The sequence below is a fragment of the Myotis nattereri genome (genome assembly GCF_964212035.1).
Source record: "Myotis nattereri genome assembly, chromosome: 16".
NCBI lineage: Eukaryota > Metazoa > Chordata > Mammalia > Chiroptera > Vespertilionidae > Myotis > Myotis nattereri.
In genome coordinates this window covers 49,626,126-49,652,339 of record NC_138091.1, presented here as the reverse complement: position 1 = coordinate 49,652,339, position 26,214 = coordinate 49,626,126, and the positions used below count along the sequence as shown (strand labels likewise).

At 37.2% G+C, this 26,214-nt stretch overlaps 1 protein-coding gene across 1 annotated transcript in view; it reads left to right on the top strand.

Annotated features, from left to right (window-relative positions):
• Positions 1 to 26,214, top strand: part of LOC308532424 (ATP-binding cassette sub-family A member 6-like) — a 52,537-nt gene that overhangs the window by 5,112 nt on the left and 21,211 nt on the right. Inside the window, exons 5-23 of the mRNA XM_081109872.1 lie at positions 1,190 to 1,293; positions 1,684 to 1,910; positions 7,907 to 8,048; positions 9,294 to 9,479; positions 10,368 to 10,515; positions 12,582 to 12,747; positions 13,724 to 13,782; positions 14,763 to 14,873; positions 15,273 to 15,448; positions 15,659 to 15,778; positions 16,041 to 16,179; positions 16,992 to 17,082; positions 17,907 to 18,046; positions 18,723 to 18,839; positions 19,914 to 20,064; positions 20,454 to 20,620; positions 21,809 to 21,942; positions 23,011 to 23,148; positions 25,588 to 25,695. Coding sequence (XP_080965998.1) covers positions 1,190 to 1,293; positions 1,684 to 1,910; positions 7,907 to 8,048; positions 9,294 to 9,479; positions 10,368 to 10,515; positions 12,582 to 12,747; positions 13,724 to 13,782; positions 14,763 to 14,873; positions 15,273 to 15,448; positions 15,659 to 15,778; positions 16,041 to 16,179; positions 16,992 to 17,082; positions 17,907 to 18,046; positions 18,723 to 18,839; positions 19,914 to 20,064; positions 20,454 to 20,620; positions 21,809 to 21,942; positions 23,011 to 23,148; positions 25,588 to 25,695 — 2,624 coding nt within the window. The remainder of the gene's footprint in view (positions 1 to 1,189; positions 1,294 to 1,683; positions 1,911 to 7,906; positions 8,049 to 9,293; positions 9,480 to 10,367; positions 10,516 to 12,581; positions 12,748 to 13,723; positions 13,783 to 14,762; positions 14,874 to 15,272; positions 15,449 to 15,658; positions 15,779 to 16,040; positions 16,180 to 16,991; positions 17,083 to 17,906; positions 18,047 to 18,722; positions 18,840 to 19,913; positions 20,065 to 20,453; positions 20,621 to 21,808; positions 21,943 to 23,010; positions 23,149 to 25,587; positions 25,696 to 26,214) is intronic.

Here is a 26,214-nt window from a genome sequence, read left to right as displayed (position 1 = left end):
TATACAGAAGAAGAGCAGTATAACTGAATAAAGAAGACAAGAAGGAATGTGATGGGAGAATGAGGCTGAAATTACTCAAAGTCTAGATCCTGTAGGGTCCTTTAATCCCAGGGCAATGGAGAGCCATCCAGGTACAGTAATCAGGGCAGAAGCGTGATTAGACTTCCGAGTCTAAGGTAACAGTGTGGATATAGCCTTGAGGATGATTGCAGAGGAGTCAGGGAGAATGCAATAAAACGTACCAGTGAGCTGATGGTGGCTTAGACAGAGTGGAGGCAGCTTAGAAAGAGGAAGATATTTGAGGACCCCTTAAGAAGCAGAATTGGCCCTGACTGGTTTGGCTCCGTGGATAGAGCGTCGGCCTGTGGACTGAAGGGTCCCAGGTTCGATTCCGGTCAAGGGCATGTACCTTGGTTGCGGGCACATCTCCAATAGGGGGTGTGCAGGAGGCAGCTGATCGATGTTTCTTTCTCATCGATGTGTCTAACTCTCTATCGCTCTCCCTTCCTCTCTGTAAAAAAAAAAAATCAATAAAGATATTTTAAAATAAAATTTAAAAAAAGAAGCAGAATTGAAGTGACTAATAGAATTGGTTTTTTTCCAACCCTTCACTGATGGTCTACTGTGTGTTTCACATTTTTCTTGGCCTTGAAGATTGAAGTGAAGAAAACATACTTAGATAAGCCTGCTAGCACGGATCATTACAGTCAGGTGGCGATAAAGCAATAGAGTAAGATAAAGCAGGCATAGAAGATACAGCCTGAAAGAGCTATTTTAGATATTCTTATTTATGGTGGCCAGGAAAGATGTCTATAATGAGTTTACTTTTGAGAAGAGGGCAGGATGGAGGGAAGGAGTGCACCATGAATTTCTAGAGTGAGAGTGTTTGAGCACAAAAGAAGTTCTAGCCCTGGAGTGCATTCGGTGTTTCCAGGCACAGCAAGGGGCCCAGTATGGTTGAAGCTTTCATCTTTTTTTTTCTAAGCTCCTTATGCAAGCTATGGTCTCCATGAATAAACTTGCCTCATTGAGAACTTTAATTTGCTTCTTCTATTTTTATTTTTCTATGTGGTTGAAGGTTCTGACTGGTGGAGCCCCTTCTAGATTGTTTTCTCTTAGATTCTTGTTTCTTGTTCTCAAAGTGCCTTCATCCCGTAATAACGATTCTGCCCTTCTTTGTGCTTTACAGCTCATTGCTGGAATTCAGGAAATGAGCCATCATGTTTACTGACCAAATACTTGCATTCAGGATTTGTGACTTTACAAGCTGCGATTAATGCTGCTATTATAGAAGTAAGAAAAGTTCTAATAAATAATGCAAATTAATGCCAGAAGCATCAAAATGTTGATGAAAGGTGATACACACTCAGGTTTCCACACGGTTATATAAGGAAGCAGGTATATGTAGGGTGAAATGGGATTTAGGCCAAGGACCACATTGCTTTTGTTTTTTTTACTTTAAAATTTCCAGTAGTTATGGAACGAGTGGACGTTGCAAAAACAATGTCCAGGGAGGCCTGCGTGTCCTTTGCTCAGTTTCTCCAACTGGTAATGTCTTACATTACCATGGGACAGTATTAAAACCAGGAAATTGACATTGGTACAATCCCCATAGCTTATTGATTTCTCGATTCTTGACTTTAAAAAGTGATTTTGTTTCTTTAAACTCTTTTTTTTTTCAAGATCCTGACAGATCACTCTGTGATGGGAGAGCTGATGTCAGTCACTGCTATAAATATGAAGACATTACCTTTTATCACTAAAGACCTCCTTCAGAATGAGATGTTTCTTTTCCAGTGCTTGCTTTACTTCTCCTCGTTTATATATTTTGCATCATTCGGTGTTACCAAAGAGAGAAAAAAGAGTAAGGATTTGATGAAAATGATGGGTCTACAAGATTCAGCATTCTGGTGAGTGACAGATTCAAACAGCACAGTTGAGTAAGAGACATGAAGAAGCAGTGAGAAAGGGTTACTGCTTCAAGACATCACGATCTAAACTGGATACTTTGGCCATTTTCCTTCTGTTCTGACTTTTTTATTTAGTCTTTGTTAAATTTTGCCATGCAAAACAGTTATCCTAATTGGCTGAGCGCTTCTTCTGTGCCAGAGTATGTTAAGCTCACACTGTTATACTCATCAAAGAGAGTAAGAGTAGCCCAGTGTCCACTGGCCAATGATTGCCAGAGCTGGGACTACAATCCAGGTTCCCTTATTGCAACTCTCTGGCTAGGTCTGCCCACCATTGTCATTTGATTTCTTTACAGTTCCTTGTGTTGAAGAAAGTATGACCTAATAAAGGCTAGCTTGTGTTCAGAGGTTGGGCCATCAGGAATATTTTTTTGAGCAACTAAATATCATATGTTGGGATTAAAGGAGATAGCCTATAGAATGTTCCCAACACACACAGCCCATAGGCTGGCACATAGCAGGGCTTAATAAGAGCATTTTCTTCATATGTTGATATATTTATATCTTGCCCTATGCCATGAATAGTTTAAAGTGATTATGAAATTTTGAAATCCAAGTGTGTATGTATCTCTGTGTGCGTGTTTGTATTAAAATAAGAACAGCCCTGGCTGGGTGGCTTTGGTTGGTTGGAGCATTGTCCTGTACACCAAAAGGTAGGTGGCAGGTTCATTTCCTGGTCAGGACACACACCTGGGTTGCAGTTCGATACCCTGTCGGGGCGCATATGGGAGGCAACTGATTGATGTTTCTCCCTTTCTCTCACCCTTCCTCTCTCTCTGAAATCAATAAACATTTCCTTGGGTGAGGATTAAAAATAATAATAATAATAAATAATAAAATAAAAACAAATAATTGAGGAATAGAAGCAAAGACCTATCAAAATAATAGGTAAGATTTGATAGATGAAAATTCAAATCATACAAGCTCTAACTGCTGAGAGTCCAAGCAGAGAATTCTGCAGTGCAATCAGTTATAAAGTCCATAGCCTCTAGGAAAAGAAAAAGGGTCAATTAATTTTACCCCCAAAGACCCCTGATGTCTTTCAGTATTGAAACCTGGGAGACATGTCTCTGTATAATCCTCGTGTCCAGAAGATACTGCTTAGGAATGTGAAACTATATGGGATAGATGAGGAACTATTTATTGAACAATCTTTTGCAAGCCACATGTCCTCTGAAATAAAAGTATGGTCTAGGAAATTTTACATTTCCTATGCATTGTGTTTTATTAACAGAGTTTTGACTCTGATATGTAATATGACATGTGAAATAGAAAAAGAGAAAACTGGGTCTTTCAATAAAAAGGAAAGAGGAGAAGAATATTTTGTAGTGGAACTTTGGGAAATACAAAGGAATAGATGGAGTCTGTGAGGAGGGAAAAGACAGGAGCTCTGTATGAAAAGACACTCTTTCAGTCCAGGGCATGTCTTGTGGAACCGCACCTCTGCAGTCACCTGAAATAGGTAGGACCAAGTCAGCTCTAGATGAGCATCAGAAAGGCATTGGATATTTAGATGCGGATTCATTCTCAGGATAAATGTTTCTTAAAAGGATTCCCAGTATGCATGTAACTTAAAACTAAGAAGGCAATAGATTCTGAAACTTTTCATTAAGTATAGGATGTCTGTTGCAAATAAATTTTATGACAGCTTTAAAAAAACTTATGTAATGAATGTGAAATGCAATCAGTATTTATTCTTTTTTTAAAAAAATTATCTTTATTGTTTAAAGTATTACAGATGCTTCCTTATTCTCCTCATTGACCCCTTCTATCCCACACCTACCCCCCGCCCCAGGCCTTCACCATACTATTGTCTGTGTCCAAGGGGTATGCATATATGTATACAAATTTTTTGGTTAATCTCTTTCCACTCACTCACCCACCCCTGCCTTTCCTCTGAGATGGGTAATCTGTTCCATGTTTCTATGTCTCTGGATCTATTTTGTCCATCAGTTTGTTTTGTTCTTTAGATTCCACATATGAGTTAAATGTGATGTCTGAGTTGTTTTGTTTTCATGGTGAAGTTTTTATTGACTTTAATAACATCTCTCTCACCCCCTACCCCCAACTCTGCAATGAGTTCCTTGTTCTAGATAATGTTTGAGTTTCCTGTACTTGTAATTCCCCTACCCTGTGGTTTTTCAATTCCTACCTATTGTAGTTCCTTATGTTCTCAGGAAGTGGATTCTGCAGAACATATTATGCTTTTTAAAAAATGCTGATGTTTCCAGTCAGGCTGAATCATTGTAAAGGCATGACATTTAAAAAGTCTCATAGCAACATTTTTTCTGACATACCTCATTGGCCAAGGGAAACAAAAGAAAAAATAAACAAATGCAACTACATGGAACTTAAAAGCTTTTTCACATCAAAAGAAACCATCAACTAAATGAAAAGACAGCCCACTGAATGGGAGAACATATTCACCAAAGATACATCTGGTAAAGGGTTAAAGTCCAAAATTTATAAGGAAATAAAGAACTTATACAACTCAACACCAAAAAACAAACAAAAAAAATAAGACAAACAGTCCAATTAATAAATGGGCAAAGGATCCAAATAGGATATACAGATGGCCAATATGCTCAACATCACTGATCATCAGAAAAATGCAGATTAAAACCACAATGAGATATCTTCTCATACCTGTCAGAATGGCTGTCATCAATAAATCAACAAACAACAAGTGTTGGTGAGGATGTAGAGAAACAGGAACCCTCATGCACTGTTGTCTCTCTTTTTTAGAGATTTTATTATTTTTTATTTTTATTTAATTTTATACAATATACAAATCTATTACCAGATTGTAGATACAAAATAATTAGCCATTCACATGCAATAAACATTAATATTTCAAGAAAAATGATTTTAAATATGTAACATACAATAAACATTAATATTTCAAGAAAGACTAAATATAACGTTACATGCAATTAACATTAATATTTCAAGAAAAAAAGATTTTAAATATTACAATATTACCAAAACTGTACTAAAATAGTATAATACCACAAAAGTTGTAGGAAATATTAAAAATCTGCAAATCATAGGATTACCTCTATTCTAGAATATATTTTTTTTCTGGCTCTATTTTTGTTCATCAGTTTATGTTGTTCATTATATTCCACAAATAAGTGAGGTCATGTGATATTTATCTCTTTCTCCAACTGGCTTATTTCGCTTAGTATAATGCTCTCCAGGTCCATCCATGCTGTTGCAAATGGTAAGAGTGCCTTTTTTACAGCAGCGTAGTATTCCATGTGTAGATATACCACCGTTTTTAATTCACTTATCTGCTGATGGGCACTTAGGCTGTTTCCAAATCTTAAGCTATTGTAAATTGTGCTGCTATGAATATAGGGGTGCATATTTCTTTCTGATTGTTGTTTCTGATTTTTTGGGATACATTCCTAGAAGTGGGATTACTAGGTCAAAGGGACTTCCATTTTTAATTTTTCGAGGAAACTCCATTTTGTTTTCTGCAGTGGTTGCACCAGTCTGCATTCCCACCAGCAGTGCACAAGTGTTCCTTTTTCTCCGCATCCTCACCAGCAGTTGTCGTTTGTTGATTTGTTGATGATAGCCATTCTGACAGGTGTGAGATGGTACCTCATTGTCGTTTTGATTTGCATCCCTTGGATGATTAGTGACTTTGAGCATGTTTTCATATGTCTCTTGGCCTTCTGAATGTCCTCTTTTGAAACATGTCTATTTAGATCCTTTGCCCATTGTTTGATTGGATTATCTTCCTTTTGTTAAGTTGTATGAGTTCCCTGTAAATTTTGGAGATTAAACACTTATCAGAAATATCATTGGCAAATGTGTTCTCCCATGCAGTGGGCTTTCTTGTTATTTTGTTGGTGGTTTCTTTTGTTGTGCAGAAGCTTTTTATTTTGATAGTCCCATTTGTTTATTTTCTCGTTAGTTTTCCTCCCTCATGCACTGTTGATTAGAGTATAGATTGGTACAGCCACTGTGAAAAGCAGTATGGAGTTACTTCAAAAATTAAAACTGGAACTGCCTTATGATCTAGCAGTTCTACATCTGGGAATATATCTGAAGAAACACGAAACAAAGATTCAAAAGAATATATGCACCCCTCTGTTCATTATTTATAATAGCCAAGATTTGGAAGCAGCCCATGTTCCCATCAGTAGATGAGTGGATAAAAAGTTGTGGTACGTCTACACAATGGAATACTACTCGACTGAAAAAGAAGGAACTCTTACCCTTTGTGCTAGCATTGATGGACCTGGAGAGTATTATGCTAAGTGAAATAAGCCAGTCAAAGAAAGACAAGTACCATATGATTGCTCTGCTATGTGGAATCTAATCAACCAAATAAACTAACAAACAAAATAGAAATAGACTCATAGAGAACAGACTGACAGCTGTCAGAAGGGAAGGTTGAGGGGGGCTCAATGAAAAAGGTGAAGGGATAAAGATATAAAAACAACAAGTAACTCAGACACAGATAACAGTATGGTTATTACCAGAGGGAGAGGGTGGGAGAGGTGAAAAAACACAGTACAATATACAGATGATGTGTTATAGGATTATATACCTTGAAACCTATATAATTTTATTAATCAATGTTACTCCAATAATTTCAATTAAAAAGTAAATAAATCTTAAACTTCTCAAAAAAAGTCAGAGAAGCAGTAAACATAGTCTACTGGAACATATTGATGCAAGTTTCCAGTTTTAATATTTTTGCTGTTATTTGCAGCTGTTTGGATTCTTTCTTACTTAGGCAATTTTATGTAGAAGAAAGAGCTCTGGACTGAGCAAAGTCCCTTGGCTTCATCTTAGCTTTGTTAAACTGTTTTACTCTGTTGACCTTGAATAGGCCCATTAACTAATAATAGGGACTGTGTTTACTCAGCTGTAAAAAGAGAAGTTTGGACTAAAACACCCTATATGCTTGTTAGGTCAAAGGCTGAATACTATTTCTTAATAACCACCTCATAAAAATGTGATCATTAGCATATCTAAAGCAAACAGTGTGAACTCTTAAGGCAGTGGTTCTCAACCTTCTGGCCCTTTAAATATAGTTCCTCATGTTGTGACCCAACCATAAAATTATTTTCGTGGCTACTTCATAACTGTAATGTTGCTACTGTTATGAATTGTAATGTAAATATCTGATATGCAGGATTGTCTTAGGCGACCCCTGTGAAAGGGTTGTTCGACTGCCAAAGGGGTCGCGACCCGCAGGTTGAGAACCGCTGTAGGCATACCATAATTTATGTTAGTTTATATAAATAAATTATGAATAGGCATGGCAAGAGTGGAATGGGCTTAGTGGGGTTATGGAATTTGCTACTGGCCAAGATCTCAAGAATGGTCAAATTATCATCTGCCCCCAGTGCTTCCTTCCATGGTTACTGAATTGATTGACAAATGTCAAGTTTCCTTCCAATTCTGCAGTTATAACATGTTGGTAATATATAATTAAGCTGAAGATACAAAATGCTTATCCCCTTTAATTCAGCAATTTTACCTAAGAGAAATGTTTTTGCATTTCCCCTCCAAAAAAATCAAGTAGAAGAATGCTCCTAGAAACATTGCATTAGAAAAAAAGAAAAGAAACACCCAAAATAATTATGGGCAGGAGAACTTTGGGATATAGTCATTAATGAAAGATTATACAGCAGTGTATACTATTGTATATGTTGATTGGTAAAGGCAAGTTGTGGAGGAATCCATACAAGGTGATACTATTTATGCAATGTTCATACTATTTATACAGTACGTGAATATAGAACTAACACCTACCCAGTAGATACAGCCATGCCAGTGTATTATTAGTGATATTTTAGTTAATAATCTAGGTGGCAGGCACAGGGGCAATCATGCCATTATTCTCTAGATACTTTATGTTTCCAGTATTTCATACTACAATTAAAATAATTGCAATAACTTTTTGTCTTTAGGTTCTCCTGGGGTTTAATCTATGCTGGCTTCATCTTTATTATTTCCATATTCATTGCAATGATCATAACATCCAGGAAAATTATAGTCATGACGGGCTTCATGGTCATATTTATACTGTTTTTCTTATATGGCTTATCCTTGGTAAGTTCATGCCATGATGACCACTTTCTCTGCTTTAGGTCTTAGCTGTCTGTATGTAGCAAGAATTGTCTCAGCAGTCATTTCTTTCATGTGCATTTTGTGTGTACATGCGTTTGAGAAAGTCCCTCTGACTGTGAGAAAATGATGTAACCTAAATAAAGTTGGACCTCACTTTTATATAAAGATCTGAATTAATGAAATGCATCAAAAAGAAAAAAATAGTCCTAGGTGGTTTGGTGCAGCGGTTAGAGCATAGGCCCACAGACGGAAGGGTCTCGATTGGATTCTGATCAAGGGCACATACCTTGGTTGCAGACTCAACCCCTGGCTCTGGTCAGGCTGCATGTGGGAGGCAACCAATCGATGTGTCTCTCTCACATTGATGTTTCTTTCTCTGTGTCATTCCCCCTCCCTCCACTCTCTCTAAAAATAGATCAACAGGAAAAAAATATCCACAGGTGAGGAATAACAAGAAAAGAAAAGAAAGAAAAAATTTTGACTAAATTATCTAAGATTTTTGTAGACGATTAACAAGGATGCACTGGCGGAGTGAACCCATCTTTTTTCTCTAAACTTCCTAATCACATGGTAGCTTTATGCAACTCTTCTCCCTCTAATACAGTGGTTCTCAACCTTCTGGCCCTTTAAATATAGTTCCTCATGTGACCCAACCATAAAATTATTTTCATTGCTACTTCATAACTGTAATGTTGCTACTGTAATGAATCGTAATGTAAATATCTGATATGCAGAATGGTCTTAGGCAACCCCTGTGAAAGGGTCGTTTGACCGCCAAAGGGGTCGCGACCCCCAGGTTGAGAACCGCTGCTCTAATACCCCCCCACCTTGCCAATGATATTTCATGTCAATCTCCTCTCCCTTCTTTGAACAACAGCCTCTATTTTCTCCCACCTTTCAGAGTGTTTCCTGCAGAAGGTATGTTGACACTCTGATACTTTTAGTTTCTTCCCATCTTTCCAAGTCTGCATTTCCACCCTTTCCCTGAGCAATCCTTCCCAATTCTCCCCACACTATCCTCAGCAACAAAAGCCCAACATTTGAATAGGACAAAAAGGGATCCTATTTATAAAAGGATTAAGGAAGAAGGACTGAGCATAATTATACTTTAATATTTTCATCACTGACTCACTCATTAAGATGTTATGACCCTTAGTAAATTGTGCTACCAATGTTTCTCAATGAACTGATTCTATATAATAGCTACCTGTCTTCTCTCTCTTTCAGATAGCTTTAACATTCCTGATGAGTGTGGTGGTCAAGAAAACTTCCCTCACCAATTTTGTTGTGCTTCTCCTCACTCTCTTCTGGGGCGGTGTGGGACTCTCTGCATTGCATAGACAACTTCCTTCATCTCTGGAGTGGATTTTGAGTATTTTCAGCCCTTTTGCCTTCACTGCTGGAATGGCCCAGGTGAGAGGATAGTTAATTGGTTTATTATTAAAGTTTCAGAAGAATTTGATACTTCATGACACTTTACAGTCAACACTTTCAGATGAAGAGCTTTTGTTCTAAACAGTTCTACTCTAAAGCTAAATTTGAAAATGTTATTTCATTGTAGGAAAAAATGGTCAGCTCACATCTCAGATGTATTTTCATTTTGAAGTCTTTTCTTGTCTTATTTCTATACTAGAGGCCGATGCACAAAATTCGTGCAAGAGTAGTCCTTCCTTTCCCCGGCTGCCAGCACGAGCTTCCCTCTGGCACCCTGGACCTGGGCTTTCCTCAATTTTTATAAATCGATGATTCAAGCTTTTTCGCCATTTTTCTGCTACATTTTCTATTCCTGATGTTCTGTAGGAATTCCTTAGATATGCTGAATATGTGCAATTTTGCAATTATTTGTTGCTGACATTTTTACTCTCATAGTGGTGCCTTTGTTTGATGAACAGCAGGTCTTAATTCTGATAAAATCAGTTTGTCAAGTTTTTCTTTATATAGAGTATACACCTGTTTAAAAAAATCATTGCCTACCCCCAGATTATAAAGATATTCTTTTAACTTTTTATTCTGGAAGCTTGAATGATTCTGCTTTTATATTTAGATGTAAAATATTTTTCAAAATAACTTTTGTGTATCTCTAGGTAGAGGTAATATTAATGTTTCTGCATGAATATCCACTGTATTTTTTAAAATTAGTATTTTCTAATGTTCCTTTGTTATAAAATAGGAGTAGTTTCCTAATAACTTCATTAATGGGCTTCTTCAAAGAGCTACCCAATAAAGTGATAATTCTTGCTACTGCACTGCATTATTTTTATTTATTTAATTTAAGTATTATTATTTTTGTTTGATTCTTAGATTATCCACATGGATTATAATATGAATGGTGTAACTTTTCCTGACCCATCAGGAGACTCATATATAATGATAGCAACTTTTTTCATGTTGGCTTTTGATGCTTTTTGGTACTTGGTATTGGCATTATACTTTGACAAAATCTTACCCTGTAAGTAATAGTGGATTTTTCTCTGATCTCTACAAATGTTGATCACATTAAAGATTTTTTTGTTAAGGGCATATAAATATGTTTTAAGAAATGATGACTAACAATTATTTCCCATCACAGGCTGAATGAGTTCTTTATTTCTACTTTATGGTTTTAATGGTCTGAAAAAATATTTATGTAAAAACAATCATTCTTCTGACTTTAATATAATCTATACTAATAAAAGGGTAATATGCTAATTAGACCAGGAGACCTTCCAGACATCCTCCGGACAAAGCCATGGTGGTGGGGCTGAGGCAGAGGCGGTTAGGGGCAATCAGGCCAAGACAAGAGGGCAGTTGGGGGCAAATAGGCTGGCAGGAGGGGGCAGTTGGGAGCAAGCAGGCCGGCAGGGGGGTCAGTTGAGGGGGTGATCTGGCGGGGGGGGGAAGTTGGGGGCAATCAGGCTGTCAAGGGGGGGGAGTTGGGGGTGAGAAGGCCAGCAGGCAGAGTGGTTAGGGGCAGTCAGGCAGGCAGGCAGGTGAGTGGTTAGGAGCCAGCGGTCCCGGATTGCAAGAGGGATGTCCGACTACCGGTTTACTGGCAGTTGGACATCCCCCCAGGGGTCCCAGATTGGAGAGGGTGCAGGCCGGGCTGAGAGACAACACCCACCCCCCCCCCCCCCCGTGCACGAATTTCATGCACTGGGCCATTAGTACACATTATAAATAGACAATGATGATCATTTTAATACATATTATAACTATATTGTATTAAATAATATTATTTTTTTCAAGGATCCCTGAAAGTGTTTTCAAATAATGATATTTAGGATCTGTTTAGAACTAGCTGAAATAACTTAGTTCTTCAGATGGTTTGGACTTATACAGTATAGGGCCATAATACAGTGGAAGTACTTTCTGATAAAAATGTGTTTTTCTTACAAGAATGTGGGACAGATTGTAAACTAAATAAAACTAGACCTTGGTTGTGAACTAATCAGTGTCTTCCTCACTCACTCCATATGTGGGAGAGCATTTCAGAAGGGAGATATCTGCCCCTTAAGGAAATCACAAAATGAACATTACGACATTTTCAGAGTCTTTCTGAAAAGTCTTCCTGTATTGTTCATGCTTACAGAAGCATATTGCCCAGTTAGATTTTCTTTATCTTGCAACAACCAAAAGTTTCACATATGCCTAGAATTCCTTCACATATACTAGAATCAGAATGCTTTTCTCCTTGCATAGTCTTCTTATTTTTTTAAATATATTTTATTGATTTTTTACAGAGAAGAAGGGAGAGGGATAGAGAGGTAGAAACATCGATGAGAGAGAAACATCCATCAGCTGCCTCTTGCACACCCTCCATTGGGGATGTGCCCGCAACCAAGGTACATGCCTTTGACCGGAATCAAACCTGGGACCCTTGAGTCCGCAGGCTGACGCTCTATCCACTGAGCCAAACCGGTTAGGGCAATATCTTCTTATTTTTTATACTCCTTCCACTTTGTAGTTAAGGCTGTTTCAATGTATACCTATCATTTTATCACTTCTGGTTTATATCTTGAAGGCCCTTAGTAACAAATACTACTTTGTTTGGGTTTTTTTCTTTTAATTTAGTCAATGGCCATATATTCATCCCGAACAAATATAATTACTCTATGTACTTTAATTTATGTACCATGCAGATTTCAGTATTATGTTCAATCATATTACTGTGATCAAATGCTTCATTAAGTTCACAAATATGTTTGCAATTAATTTTATGCCATATTAAGGCTTTCCCTCCAAATATTTGGTTTTATTCATTGTTCTGAATATGTTTTAGACCATATTTTATTCAAATATGATTTATGCTTTGTTGAATGTTCTGTCTTTTAACTTTTGTGATAATGTTACTTCCTTTGAATTTTCATTTCTTAATTATCAAGTTTTCTTTATAATATGCTCAGTAACAGGAAGCTAGAACAGAATTTCTCTATGATGCTTAAAAGTCTGAGATATTTTGCACTATTCTGAACAAGGATTCTTCTCTCAGTTTTAATGTTACTGATCCGATATTTTTATTGCTTCTTAATTAATTAGATGGAAATGAGCGCCGTTATTCTCCATTATTTTTCCTGAACTCGTCATCTTGTTTCCAACACCAAAGGATTGATAATATCATTGAGAAGGAAACAGATCTGGAGCATACCTCTGATGATGATTTTGAACCAATGGCTCCAGAATTTCAAGGAAAGGAGGCCATCAGGTAGTTACACTTACTAGTATACTAATGTATGGGTACAAGGCTGTTCCCTTTGGAATTCCAAGGTGCAATTGAGTTTGACAACCACTGATTTAGAGGGGTGTGTGTGTGTGTGTGTGTGTGTGTGTGTATGTGATATTTGTATGAAGAAACCCAGGAAACCTTGACTATGTGAGCCTAAATCTCAGGGCCAAGGACCGAGTCAACATAAGGTTGGTGTTCAAACCATGAAAACCAATGAGATAACACATCAACAGAGTCTGAGATGAACAATAATATACATAGAGAAAACCAATAAAATGGAATGTGACCTTGAAAGTAGGCACTTTTAACAAAGAGGAAGTCATGAATGGTGACCCATAACCCAGCAAGTAAGAATGGAAAAGTACTTGTTGCATTTGGTGATTAGGAGGCCACTGATAATTTCCATGTGAAGTGGTTCACTAGAGTAGTGGGTTCAGATTCCAGAGTACAATTGATTGAGGAGGAAGTGAGAAGTGAGGAAGTGGACATGTCAAGTTTACACTTTTATTTTGAGAATTGTTTTATGATTAGGGGAGAGAGAAATTCAATCATATCTAAAGCAGATTTCATGGCCAAATAGGAGCTCTCAGGAAAATTCAGGTGACAGAGTTTGGGAAAAGATGGTTACAGAATGCAGATACATGCACTAATCTAAACGAGGAGGGGAGGGTGGGGGGGGGGAGAAAACACCCAATGTTCTAAGACTAAAGGAAGAAAGTGAGGATGATTACTTTTCTAAGCAAAACACTAATAATTTAATCACAGCTTTCTAAAGAAACTTGTTCTATTTCATGGGGAAATGATCAAAAACAAGTCTTTGTCTTCCCAAGTAGACTGGGAATACCATCCTTTTTTTCACACCTAGATGGTTGACTGCATCCATCTAGGGTTGCTCATGGTATGTATCATTTTTATTTTTGTGTTATCTAAATAAGCACCTCTTTTGTCATTTCAGAATCAGAAATATTAAAAAAGAATATAAAGAAAAGTCTGGAAAAGTAGAAGCATTGAAAGGTAAAGAAAAGCACTTAATTGGGTAAAGTCGATGTGAAACATTAGAAAAGATTGATAAAACAGAGAAAGAAAAAAAAGTGTACAGTGTAACTCCACCATGTGGAAATTAGCTATAATTAAGAACTGGATGTAAAATCCTTCTGGATGGTTCATGGATCTATTGATCTACAAAAATGGGATCATATAATAAAAAATACAAGTTCACTTTGTTTTTTAAGATGAATTTGCAATAGGAATATTTTCTTTTATTTGCACTATGAGGAAGGAATATTTAGACTTAAAATTGATCAATTTTTTATACTAGCAGAAAATCAGTTTGCATGTGCTAAATCAAGATGAGTAAAACCATTGACCATGAATGAAATTTCACAAGCCAATATCCTATGACATAGTTTATAGTTTTGAATGAGCCAACGTATCTTATACTAAATATCCTAACAAATATAGTTTTCTGTAACAAATATTTAAGTAAACCATAGATCTTACCAAAAATGAGAGTTCTCTGTCCTTTGTGTTTATTTTCTAGCAAATGCAGCACCCCTTAACTCAGTCTTACTTATTTCTTTGAGATTAGAGCTTTATTTGAGAATTTAATGTACTTGTATCAGCAAGTGTATTCTTACTCCAGGTTTTTCTCATCAAACACCATAGATTTGTGATTTCTCTTAATTTTGGCCAAGGATATACTGAGGTATTTTTAAATTTATTATTTCAGTTCCCAGAGCACATTATGTAATACTTTTTGCACTCATCAACAGCCGTGAACTTTTTAAGTCTAAACATCTTCAACTTCTGCAAGGATTTCCTCTTGTTTGAAGAGAAAATTAACTCGTGTAATTCCAACTATTAACACTATACTTACTTCCACTGTACATGCATGTGTATATATGAATATGTAAATGCATATGTCTCTTATTCTGTCTTTAGAACCAGGCTTGTCTAATGCTCTCTTAGCTGTTAATATTTTATTTCAAAAACAGGTTTGCTCTTTGACATATATGAAGGTCAAATCACAGCAATTCTGGGTAACAGTGGAGCTGGCAAATCTTCATTGCTAAACATCCTTAATGGGCTTTCTGTTCCAACAGAAGGTGAGAACAAAGAAGTTCCTCAAAGGCAAGATGTCTGATAATAGAGTGGGGTCATAGGTAGCCTTTCTCATTTCAGGGTTTATGTTTGACTCCTTAAGAGAAAATAATGTTTGTTTATCTGAAGTTATTAACCAGAAATTCATGATTTTAAATATATTTCCCCAATTTTTATAAAAATTATTATCTTTATTCCATTGATACATTATATCCCAGGGGAAATAGACACTACTCTGAGCACACATTTAGGTTAAGAATAATTAGTAGTTGTTAATAAATTTTGAAGTCGCTGTTTTAGATGTTTGTGCATATATGCAAAGATTTTCATGAGTAAGATCTCCAAAGCAGCAGTAAAATGTATTATCTTGCCAATGTTAAATTATTTCTCACTTCTATTTTTAGGATCAGTTACCATCTACAATAAAAATCTTTCTGAAATGCAAGACTTGGAGGAAATCAGAAAGATAACTGGTGTTTGTCCTCAATTCAATGTTCACTTTGACATACTTACTGTGAAGGAAAACCTCAGGCTGTTTGCTAAAATTAAAGGGATTCAGCCACAGGCAGTGGATCAAGAGGTAGATGGGCATGCTTGGACTAATTAAACTGCATACCATTTATAAAGTTAAATCATGACCACAGAATTCCCCTCAGTGATTTACCTGTCCTGTTGGGAATAGCGTTTAGGCATTGAGGTTCTATTTTTAAAAAATCTGCTATAGTGAACAGTTAAAATGCACAATATGAGTCATCTTGCATTTTAAGCTTCATATATTTTTTTTCTATAGGTACAAAGAATTCTATTGGAGTTGGACATACAAAACATTCAGGATAACCCTGCTCAACATTTAAGTGAAGCACAGAAAAGAAAGCTGACCTTTGGAATTGCCATTTTAGGAGATCCAAAAGTAAGAGCCACTATGCATGGGGAGGAATGCAGGTGGAATATCAATGAAAAGCCAAGTTCTTCTTTTACCTCTGAAAGTAGCAGTGCTTTCATTGTAATGTACCAAGAGAGAATCTGCTGGGTTTAACTGTGAATATGAGTCTATTGGACATAAACAGTTGGATAGGTTTTTGTTTGTCTGTTTGTTTTGGTTACTCATGCTATCACCAGGAAATCGGTGACATGAGAGAGAGACATATTTTATATGTCATCATCCTTGGTAGGTTTTGCTATTGGATGAACCAACTGCTGGATTGGATCCGTTTTCAAGGCAGCAAGTGTGGAGCTTCCTCAAGGAGCGCAAAGCGGACCACGTGATCCTCTTGAGCACCAGTTTCATGGATGAGGCTGACATCCTGGCTGGTGAGTGTCGATTTGATCTCAGTATCACAATAAACAATTTGGGCAATACTTATTCCCAGAGCCCTGCTCTCATTGCCTTGGTGTGCCTATGTTACTTACCCATCTGGGGGATGATAGGAGCCTACTCCCACTGTAGAATTCCTCGCTGACTATATGATTGCTAGATTTTGACCTCTAATAAAAAAATTGTGATTTTTTTTTCCAGATCAGCTTTCAATTAATTTGAACATCTAAATATTCTGTAATATATATATTTGGCTGAAAATATCCACTGATTTCTTTAGCATCCCATAGAAAATTACCCATGTAGCCCTAGCCTGTTTGGCTCAGTGGATAGAGTGTCGGCCTGCAGACCAAACGGTCCCAGTTCGATTCTGGTCAAGGGCATGTACCTTAGTTGCAGACTCCTCCCCAGTCCGGGCCCTGATGGGGGCTCCTGCAGGAGGCATCCAATCAATGTGTTTCTCTCACATCGATATTTCTCTCTGACTTTCCCTCTCTCTTCCAATCTCTCTAAAAATCAGGGGAAAAATATCCTCCAGGAAGGATTAAAAAGAAAAGAAAACGCACGCATGTAATTTCCGTTTTTTCTTTTTTACATTTTGGAGAATACTAAAATGAACTGGAACTCATAAGCGCATTTAAAATGCATCCATTTTAAGGGGTATTTCAACATTTTAAATGGATAGTTGATATAGCAATGCCCCATAGAACACTTCTCTTTTGGAAATCTGAGCATTGGCTCCTCATCTGTGTTTTCTAGGGAGAGAAGAAATGACTCCTATCATCCTTTTTCTCTTCTTTTTACTCAGATAGAAAAGTGATCATGTCCAATGGGAGATTGAAGTGTGCAGGCTCTTCTGGCTTTCTGAAGAGAAAATGGGGTCTTGGATATCACTTAAGGTAAAGAATTTGCAGATAAATTACGTGTACACACACACACACACACAGATATTTTAATATTGGTATATCAGAAAGGTAGACAATTATGAGAGAGATTTGGCCTTGTGCTTAGTTTAGCCCTGCCAACCTGTATTGATCATTGTTTCCCAAATATTTCCCCTGCATCCATTATGATAATCAAAATTGTAAAATTATCTGCCCAGGCTGATAGATAATAGCAGGGCTGCTTCATGGACCACTTTCCACCTTCCAGTTTCCCCAGCTGATCCATACAATCCTGTGACATCGTTTCCTTCTTTCATAGGACACAAAATCAAATAATATCAGAAGCTGGTATCAAAAATGAGAGTCAGTCTGGTGGCAGTGAGTAAAGAGGACTATGTCTCCCGAGGAAGTGTTTCCAGGCAGAAAGCATTGAAAACACAAACTGTGGCTTGTTGGCCAGGTTTTTCTGTTAGGCACTAATTTCTGGTAGCTACACGGTTTGGTCTAATAATGATTTTTCCTAAGAAGTCTCTTCTGTCTAATGCCCTCACCTCCCTCTGTTTGTCTTCCTACTTGATATCCATCAGCTTTCAAATCCATCATGCATTTGTTTGTAAAATTTAGCTCTGAGATTAGACACCTCTGTACAGATCAGAAGATTTTTCTAATCAATGGCATTATTATTATTATTATTATTATTATTATTATTATTTACTCATTTTGTTTGTTCCCTAAAAGCCAAGTAAAGTAATCAAAGGTTAGCTATTCAGTAGAAAGCTCTTGTTTTGTGATAGCACTGGAGGAAACACAAATGAATTGTCTTTTCTTTCAAACATTAGTTTGTACAGAAATGAAATATGTGACCCAGAAAGAATAACATCTTTCATTAATCATCATGTCCCGGATGCTAAATTAAAGACAGAAAGCAAAGAAAAGCTTGTGTATACTTTGCCTGTGGAAAGGACAGATAAATTTCCAGGTAACTTAAATATGATTTCAATAGAATGAAATTTGGGAATAAGGACTTACATTATTATTACAACTCTATTGTTTAATGGACTTGGATTTCATTTTAGGTTGGGTTTCCTAAGAGGCATCATTTGAGATGAGGATTTTAGTGCAATTTATTTGGTAACGGATGCTTAGAAGAACCAGTAGGGAAGAGAGGAGAAAGAAAGGAGGAGGGAGGAAGGGAAGGAGAGAAGGAGGGACAGAAAGAGAGAGAGAGAGAGAAAGCAGATTTATTTTGGGAAGTCCTTGAGATATCCAAAGAGCACAAGTTGAAAGGTAGCGTTTGGTGGGAGCAGCTACAAGTCTTCTACCTATACAGAAGAAAGACCCAGAATATGGGTAGAATTACACGTTGATTTGTGGTGTAGAGGAGATATTTCCTAAAAAATATCTGCAGGAAGTTCATGGGCTGAGAACAGAAGATAGAGTGCAGACAGTGTGAGGATAAAAGGAGAAGTCTGACATATTCATTTCAAAGGGGAAGAACATTCCAGTGAAATTTTGGTTTTCCTTATTGGGATATTGCAAAGATGTAAACTTTATGAGCAGTATTCTGCATCATCTTTTAAATATGTTAATTCACTAGATTTAGTTATCCACATGCTATTTCAAATGTATCTTTGTACTCCTGTCTGTTGCCTTAGACCTTTTCAGTGATCTTGATAAGGGTTCTGTCCAGGGTGTGGTGAGTTATGACATTGCTGTGTCAACCCTGAATGAAGTCTTCAAGAAAGTGGAAGAAATATCAACTGTCGATCAAGGTACATTCATTTGTATAATTCATATAAAATCAATTTCCCAATGATTATATAGCAATTTAGTATTTATAATGCTTATACCGGATTAACGCTAAAGAAAGGAAGTAGTTCCAAATCTGACTCTGCTGCTTGGGAAGAGCAGGCCTTGTTTCCTAACATCTTACTAGGACTGAACACAGACTCCTCTTGGAATACACCAAATTTTTCTTTAGAAACTACTACTATTTGTCTCTTTTTTGGGCAGTTTTCTTCTATCCTCTGTTACTCACTTCTTGGATAGTTTGAGGATGTGAAAGGCCCTCAGTCGAGGTCATGAACTCTAAGCAGATATATCCTATAAAAATTGCTCTTACTTGTTCATAGACAAAATTCCACTAAGGTCTCAATGGAAGAAAGGCCTAGGATCAGCTCTTGTGTCCTTTAATGGGTGATCATAGTAAGGGCTGTCATTTATGGAGGGTTTATGCCAGACACTTTGATCAATGTGTGGCTGAATGGCATTGCTTTCCTTACAAGAACCATTCAAACAAGTGGCGTTGGCACCATTTTACACCTGAGAAAATCAGACCTAAGAGCAGGTCAGTGATTTGCCCCAAATTATACCACTTGAAATTCATATATTTGGAAATCAGGTGCCAGTCTTGTGGTTTCAGGGTTAGTGGTTTTTCACCTGGGCTTCTAAATGGTTGATAGCATAATAGTAGACATTTAGGCATCAGTGTACCTTGGCTACTTCTCTGGAGAAGATTTCTTGAAATGTCTTACAATAGTGTTACATATAGGATTTTCTGTGCCTTTTAAAGACTGTATGATGAGATCACCCCTGACTGAAGTCTTTTTTTGATATGCATTCAGAGTATTTTATCAGTGGGTTTATTAAATGTCGCCATGATAAACATAACCTGGTGCTTATATTGTTTGTTTTATAACCACAAATATCCTAGAAAATTTTCTCTCTAAAAAGAGAAAACGGTGATGACCCAAGCATGTCATTAATAATTAGTACGTGTGTGTGTGTGTGTGTGTGTGTGTGTGTGGACGAGCATGCATGCCTGTGTGTTTATTTTGAACAAGCAGAGATGAGAGACGCAGAAAGCCTGCCTCAGATGCAGCCGGCTCGCCCTCCTTTCCCTGTGAGTGACTTGGAACTCTGGAGAATGCAGATCTGTGCAGTGGCACGTCTCCGTTTCTTAAAGTTAAAATGTGGAAAGAAAACGCTTTGGACCCTGTGAGTATCAGAGTGCTGTGGTTCTTGGATAGTGAGTTTCAAGAAAGGGTTAAATCAGAATAAAATTTAAAGCTAGAATGAAATGCCCAGCATTCCTGCCAGAGGATAGATAAATGCAGCCTTTGAGTTTACTGCCGGTGGGAATAGCCGTATGTGAGCATTTGATTAGCCTTATACACAGATCTGTTTAGTCTTCATACTTTGAACACCTGGTGTTTATATAGAAAAGCCTTTTGTACTGGGGGGCAATGTAAGGTATGACTTACAGAATTTTAGCACTCATCCTTATGGCTAGCATAAAAGTTGATATTCTACAAATATCTGTGAAATGTCTGATGGAATAAATGAAATTGCTACAGATTCATATGGTGACTTTTCTTTATTGGTAGGCTGTTGGTATTTGGAATTGCACTGATCCCATTGATTGTGGAACTGATATTTTATGATGTATTAAGTCAAAAGAGTGTTTGGGAATTTAAACCTGGATTGTATTTCCTCTCTCCTGGGCAACTTCCTCAAGACCCTCTGACCAGCTTATTGATCATCAATAACACAGGTGAACAGAAAAACACAATTTAAATCTAGAAATAATTTATTTTTATGTAGAGGGAGGAAAAGCACATCGTAAGAGAAGAATCTGTGTATTTGGACTTTATGAATAGAAAACAATTTCTAGCCCAGCTGAGTGCCTCAGTGGTTGAGTGTCAGCCCATGAACCAGGAGTAGCCGATTCGATTCCCAATCAGGGCACATGCCTCGGTTTCGGGCTCCATCCCCAGTAGGGGGTGTGCAGGAGGCAGCCGATCAATGATTCTCTCTCATCATTGATGTTTCTCTCTCTCTCTCTCTCTCTCTTTCCCTCTCCCATCCTCTCTGAAATCAATAAAAACATATTAAAATAAAGAAAAGAAAATTTGAGGAACTGTGTACATTTGTTCCGAGTTTCGAGGTGCTGGGGAAAGGGGGGACAAGGAAGAAGCATCCTGGGTCACTACACAACCTGGTAGAGAAGACCGGCGTATCTGCCTGATGACCCTGAGCTATTATGTGAAGGAGAAACTTCTGTATTGATTGGACCACTCCGTTTTGAGACCTCTTTGTTACAGCAGCCTTTACGGTTGTTGGCTCCTGTGTGCGCTAGGCTGTGGGTTTTTCTCAGCTCTTATCTGTTTTCTTCGTTAGTAGCCAATTGACAACTGTGTCCTGATAGTGGGACTCTTTTCATTTCCCACTTCCTAACAAAAAATATATCTATGTAATATATATGCATGTAATACATATGTAAATACGCAAAATACATTCATGTTTTAAAATACATTCATACATTCAGCTAAATGCATTTACTTTTCTGTTATTTGGAGAATAAGGGAGCAAGGGGAGTGCTATTGTTAGGAATTTTAGGCTAGCCAATTTGAAGTACTCCTCATACAATTATTGCAGTTCCACAGATTGTTGAGTTAAATTGTATTTTTTTTAACCAAGAGTCATAAAATAGAATTACATTGTCTTAATGGTCACACGTTAACTTGCATGAAATAAGATCATAAAGCTAACTCATCACAGAGTAAGATTTGATGAATATAAGATGGTAGAATGGGCGCTCTTTTATAGGCCAGTATTATTATTGTGATGCCCAAAGAGACATGCCTTTATGCATAATATAAATTGTGTATGTGGCTTATTTTTTTAAATTGACATATATGTTCTTGCTTTATATGGCCTTCTATTGTTGATGTAATACTAGAATCCAACATTGAAGATTTTATACAGTCACTGAAGCCTCAAAATATACTGTTGGAAATCGATGACTTTGTAAATAGAAATAGCCCTGATGATCTGTCCTACAACGGAGCTATCATAGTTGCTGGGAAACAAAAGGTGTGTTTGCCTCTTGCTTCTTGGTTATGCTTTCATGAAAAACAATAAAGTGCTACATTTTTAACTGTCTTAACACTGTGGAACGTCAACCCAGCAACTGGACTCAAAAACGTTTGGGTCATTATTAAATAATCTGTGAAGTTTAAAGGAGTGTTCATAAAACGTTTTCTATCTTAACTTTTGAATTAGATGATTTTTTTAACACTTCAAAGTCGCTGAATATAATTGCACTATTCAAACTTAAAAGTTCTGTCTAGAAAATATATTAAATTCTACCATAGAGACCCTTCCATGATCCTACTGAACATGCATTCTAATCATAAGGAAACTCAGTCTTCCTTGCATTCCAATGAAAAACGGAGCCAAATTATGTGAAGCTCCCTCTTTATTTCTTGCCACAAGGAGAGAAAACAAAGACCTTTGAAGAGATAGCATTGAATTCAGTTCTACCTAAGTCCACCATGCAAAATGTCGTCTCAGTGTGCGACGCTGCAGTGCCTGGTAGTTGCTTTATTTGTTACTCATCCAACATATTTATTACATGAATCCTTGGTAATATTTAAAGAACATTGATGAATGTGTGAACATTTTCATCAACCTGGAGAACATAAACATTGTCCTAGGAAGTGTGAAAATGCTCCACTGGCCGTGTAGCCATGAATACTTGATGAACCTCATGCTTATTTCCTGTCCACAAAAATAGAGCTCCTTCGTTTGCTCACTGCCAAGGGTCTGTGTTTCCTCATTGGGGCCACATTTAAATCCCATCAGCTGAAATGTCCTTATCCACAAAATGAGGACAAAATGTTCTAAAATTAGTAACACTGCTACAAATTCATATTGCTGACTGTGCGAGGGCTTAATATAATATACATTGTCCCATTTAAACCGTATGACAGCCCATTTATTGTATTTACCCTTTCACAGATGAGGATGCTGTCGCTCAGAGAAGTCAGTTAATGTGAAGATAGTCACACAGCTAGAAAATGGCACTGTTAGGATTTTCTATACAAAACCTTCTTTATTCATTAATTATTCAGCATTAACATTGTTTTATTTTATTTGAAGGATTATAGATTCTCAGTTGTATGCAATACCAAGAGGTTGCAATGTTTTCCTGTTCTTATGAATATTATCAGCAATGCGCTGCTTGGAATGTTTAACCATACACAACAGATTCGAACTCTAAGAGGCGTATTTCCTATAGTAAGTATTGGGTTTACTCATTCCGAATAATTAGCAGTTTGGCAAGTCCCTTGTGTGCGTTCCTTCTATAGCTTTTACATATTTATAATTGATTCTTAACCCTGAAAAATTAACTTTGGCCTTATATTTTAAACAGATTGTATCTAACAGAGTATGATTTTCCCCCTTCATTATGCTCAAAGAATTCTCATGGTGGAATACTGTTCCATAGTATGTCACAGTCTCTCAGAAAGCCTTCTAAAAAGATTTGTAGTTGATTGCACGAATATATTGGAGAAGAATGAGACGTGTGTGTGTGTGTGTGTGTGTGCGCGCGCCACTGACTTAGAAATCAGGAACACTTGTTTTAGAATCTTATATTTCTAATATAATTTGTTGGTGAACCTTTCATTGATTAAATAGGTAGTTGCTGACTGCTTTGAAGGAAAATTTGCCAGTTGTTGGGCTAGATGCATTCTGATGAATTCCGTCACCCACCCACAGTGGCTCTGCATGGGGGTGAGGGGGTCTGGTACACACAGACTGTGTTCTCATGACTCTTAGTCCGTTGCCTATACTGTGGACTGCCAGTTGGCAGCAGTGCTTTAGGCCGGGTCAGCAGAAGGGTCCTTACCCTTGGCCTTCAGTCACATCCCTCCCTCCCTTTATCCCTCCACCCCAGGTGTGACAGTGGCTTCTCACGTCATCATCCTTGGCTTTTCTGCTCTTTCCACCCGTGTAATCATGGCATGATTAATTTTGCTCTGTTTTTTTTTTCCAAATATATATTTTTATTGATTTCAGAGAGGAAGGGAGAGGGAGAGAGGGAGAGAAACATCAATGATGAGAGAGAATCATGCATCGGTTATCTCCTGCTCACCCCACACTGGGGATCGAGCCTGCAATCTGGGCATGTGCCCTGACCGGGAATCGAACTGCCGCAACCTCCTGGTTCATAGGTTGACGCTCAACCACTGAGCCACGCTGGCTGGGCCGTGGGGATTTAAAGTGTATCTCCTTGAAGATGGGCTCGGTGGTACCGAGTTGTCCTTTCAGGGCTGTGCTTTACAACATATTGCCAGCTGCAGTAGTTTGCACGGATCCATCGCTGGGTTTACTGAGGAAGACCTGCTTTTGCTCAGGCCTAAACCACCTGTTTCTCTAGGACACTAATTCTTGAATCTTTTTTTTTATTATTTTGTTAAAAAAAACAAAAACACCAAACACGTAACATGAAATTTACCACCTTAACTATTTTTTATTTTTATTTTTATTTATTTTTATTTATTTATTTATTTATTTATTTATTTTTATTGCTTAAAGTATTACAAAGAGTATTACATATGTCTCCTCCCCCCCCCTCCCCCCGCCCTTGACAATCCCCTGGCCTCCCCTACCCCCCAGTGTCTTATGTCCATTGGTTATGCTTATATGCATGCATACAAGTCCTTTGGTTGTTCTCTTACCCACCCCACCTTAACTGTTTTTAAGTGTATAGTTCAATAGTGTTAAGTATATTCACATTGTGGGAAACAGGTCTCCAGAACTTTGTCATCTTGTAGAACTAAAATGCTATGCCCATTTAATAAGAACTCTTCATTCCTCCCTTCCCCAGACCCTGGCAATGACCATTTTACTTTCTGTTTTTACAAAATTTGACTACTTTTGATACCTCATATAAGGACAGTTGTATAGTGTTTGTCTTTTTGTAACTGGCTTTCGCCCAGGATAATTTCCTCAAAGTTCATCCATGTGCCAGGATAACTTCCAAAGTTCATCCTAGCATGTGCCAGCATTGTTTTCCTTTTTAAAACTGAATAAGATTCCATTGTGTGTATGTACTACATTTGGTTTACCTGTTTGTCTGTCCATGGACATTTGGGCTGCTTCTTGGGTATTCTGCATAGTGCTCCTATGGAGTGTGTGAGCTGATATATCTTTGAGATCCTGCTTTTGATTCATTTTCATATATACTCTGATGTGGGTGGGCCCTGAGTTATTTTTTTATTCCCCCCGCCTTTTTATTTAGGAATTAAAACCTTATGTTAAATTATCAAAAATCATCTCCCTGCCACCATGCATAGATGTTGATGATCTAGATCAGTGATGGCGAACCTTTTGAGCTCGGCGTGTCAGCATTTTGAAAAACCCTAACTTAACTCTGGTGCCATGTCACATATAGAAATTTTTTGATATTTGCAACCATAGTAAAACGAAGACTTATATTTTTGATATTTATTTTATATATTTAAATGCCATTTAACAAAGAAAAATTAACCAAAAAAATGAGTTCGCGTGTCACCTCTGACACGCATGTCATAGGTTCGCCATCACTGATCTAGATGTACACTTTTAATTTGTTTTTTCAAAATATTTTGAACAGCGTATTCTTTATGGTTATTCGTATTTGTTTCATGTTTTTAAATATTTACTAGCTTAAAGTGCCTTTTATGTTTGCAGAATGTGTTCTTTATCTGGACTGGTCTGCCAGAAGGCTCCTTTTTCCTATTTTCCATTGTTTGCAGCATTTCTCCTTACATCGCCATGAGCAGTGTCAGCGATTACAAAGTAAGAAAAAGGGGGGAAAAGAAAAGAGACTTCAGGAACTTTAATAATTGTTTTTTAAATGCTGTGTGTTCACAATGTAGTCCTGTGAAGAAAACATTTAAGCATATGTTTAATTTTAGATAATGTAGTCAAGCATGATTTCTATCAAGTCAGAAATTTACTTCTAAAAGCACAAAATACTTTTTATTTTAAAATTAAAGGAAAAGTACAGTCATTTTACAGGGATTCAAGTGAATCTAATCCTTCAAAGGGGTATATTATAAAACTTTTGACTATAGAAGTCATTGATATTGACATTAAAGATCAGATTTAAGACTTGAGCCCCTTTTCTACTGTGGGGAATACAATTTTTTTTGTTATATTTGTATTTGGTTATGTCCATTATTTAAGTCCAACAGTTCAATGAAATTTAGGTGAGTCATTCTTCACCCTTCTGAGCCAGTCTATTTGGATAATGGAGAATTTATTGGCCTGCAGGTCACAAAAATGATATTTCTTTTGAAGGAAATTCATTCCTGG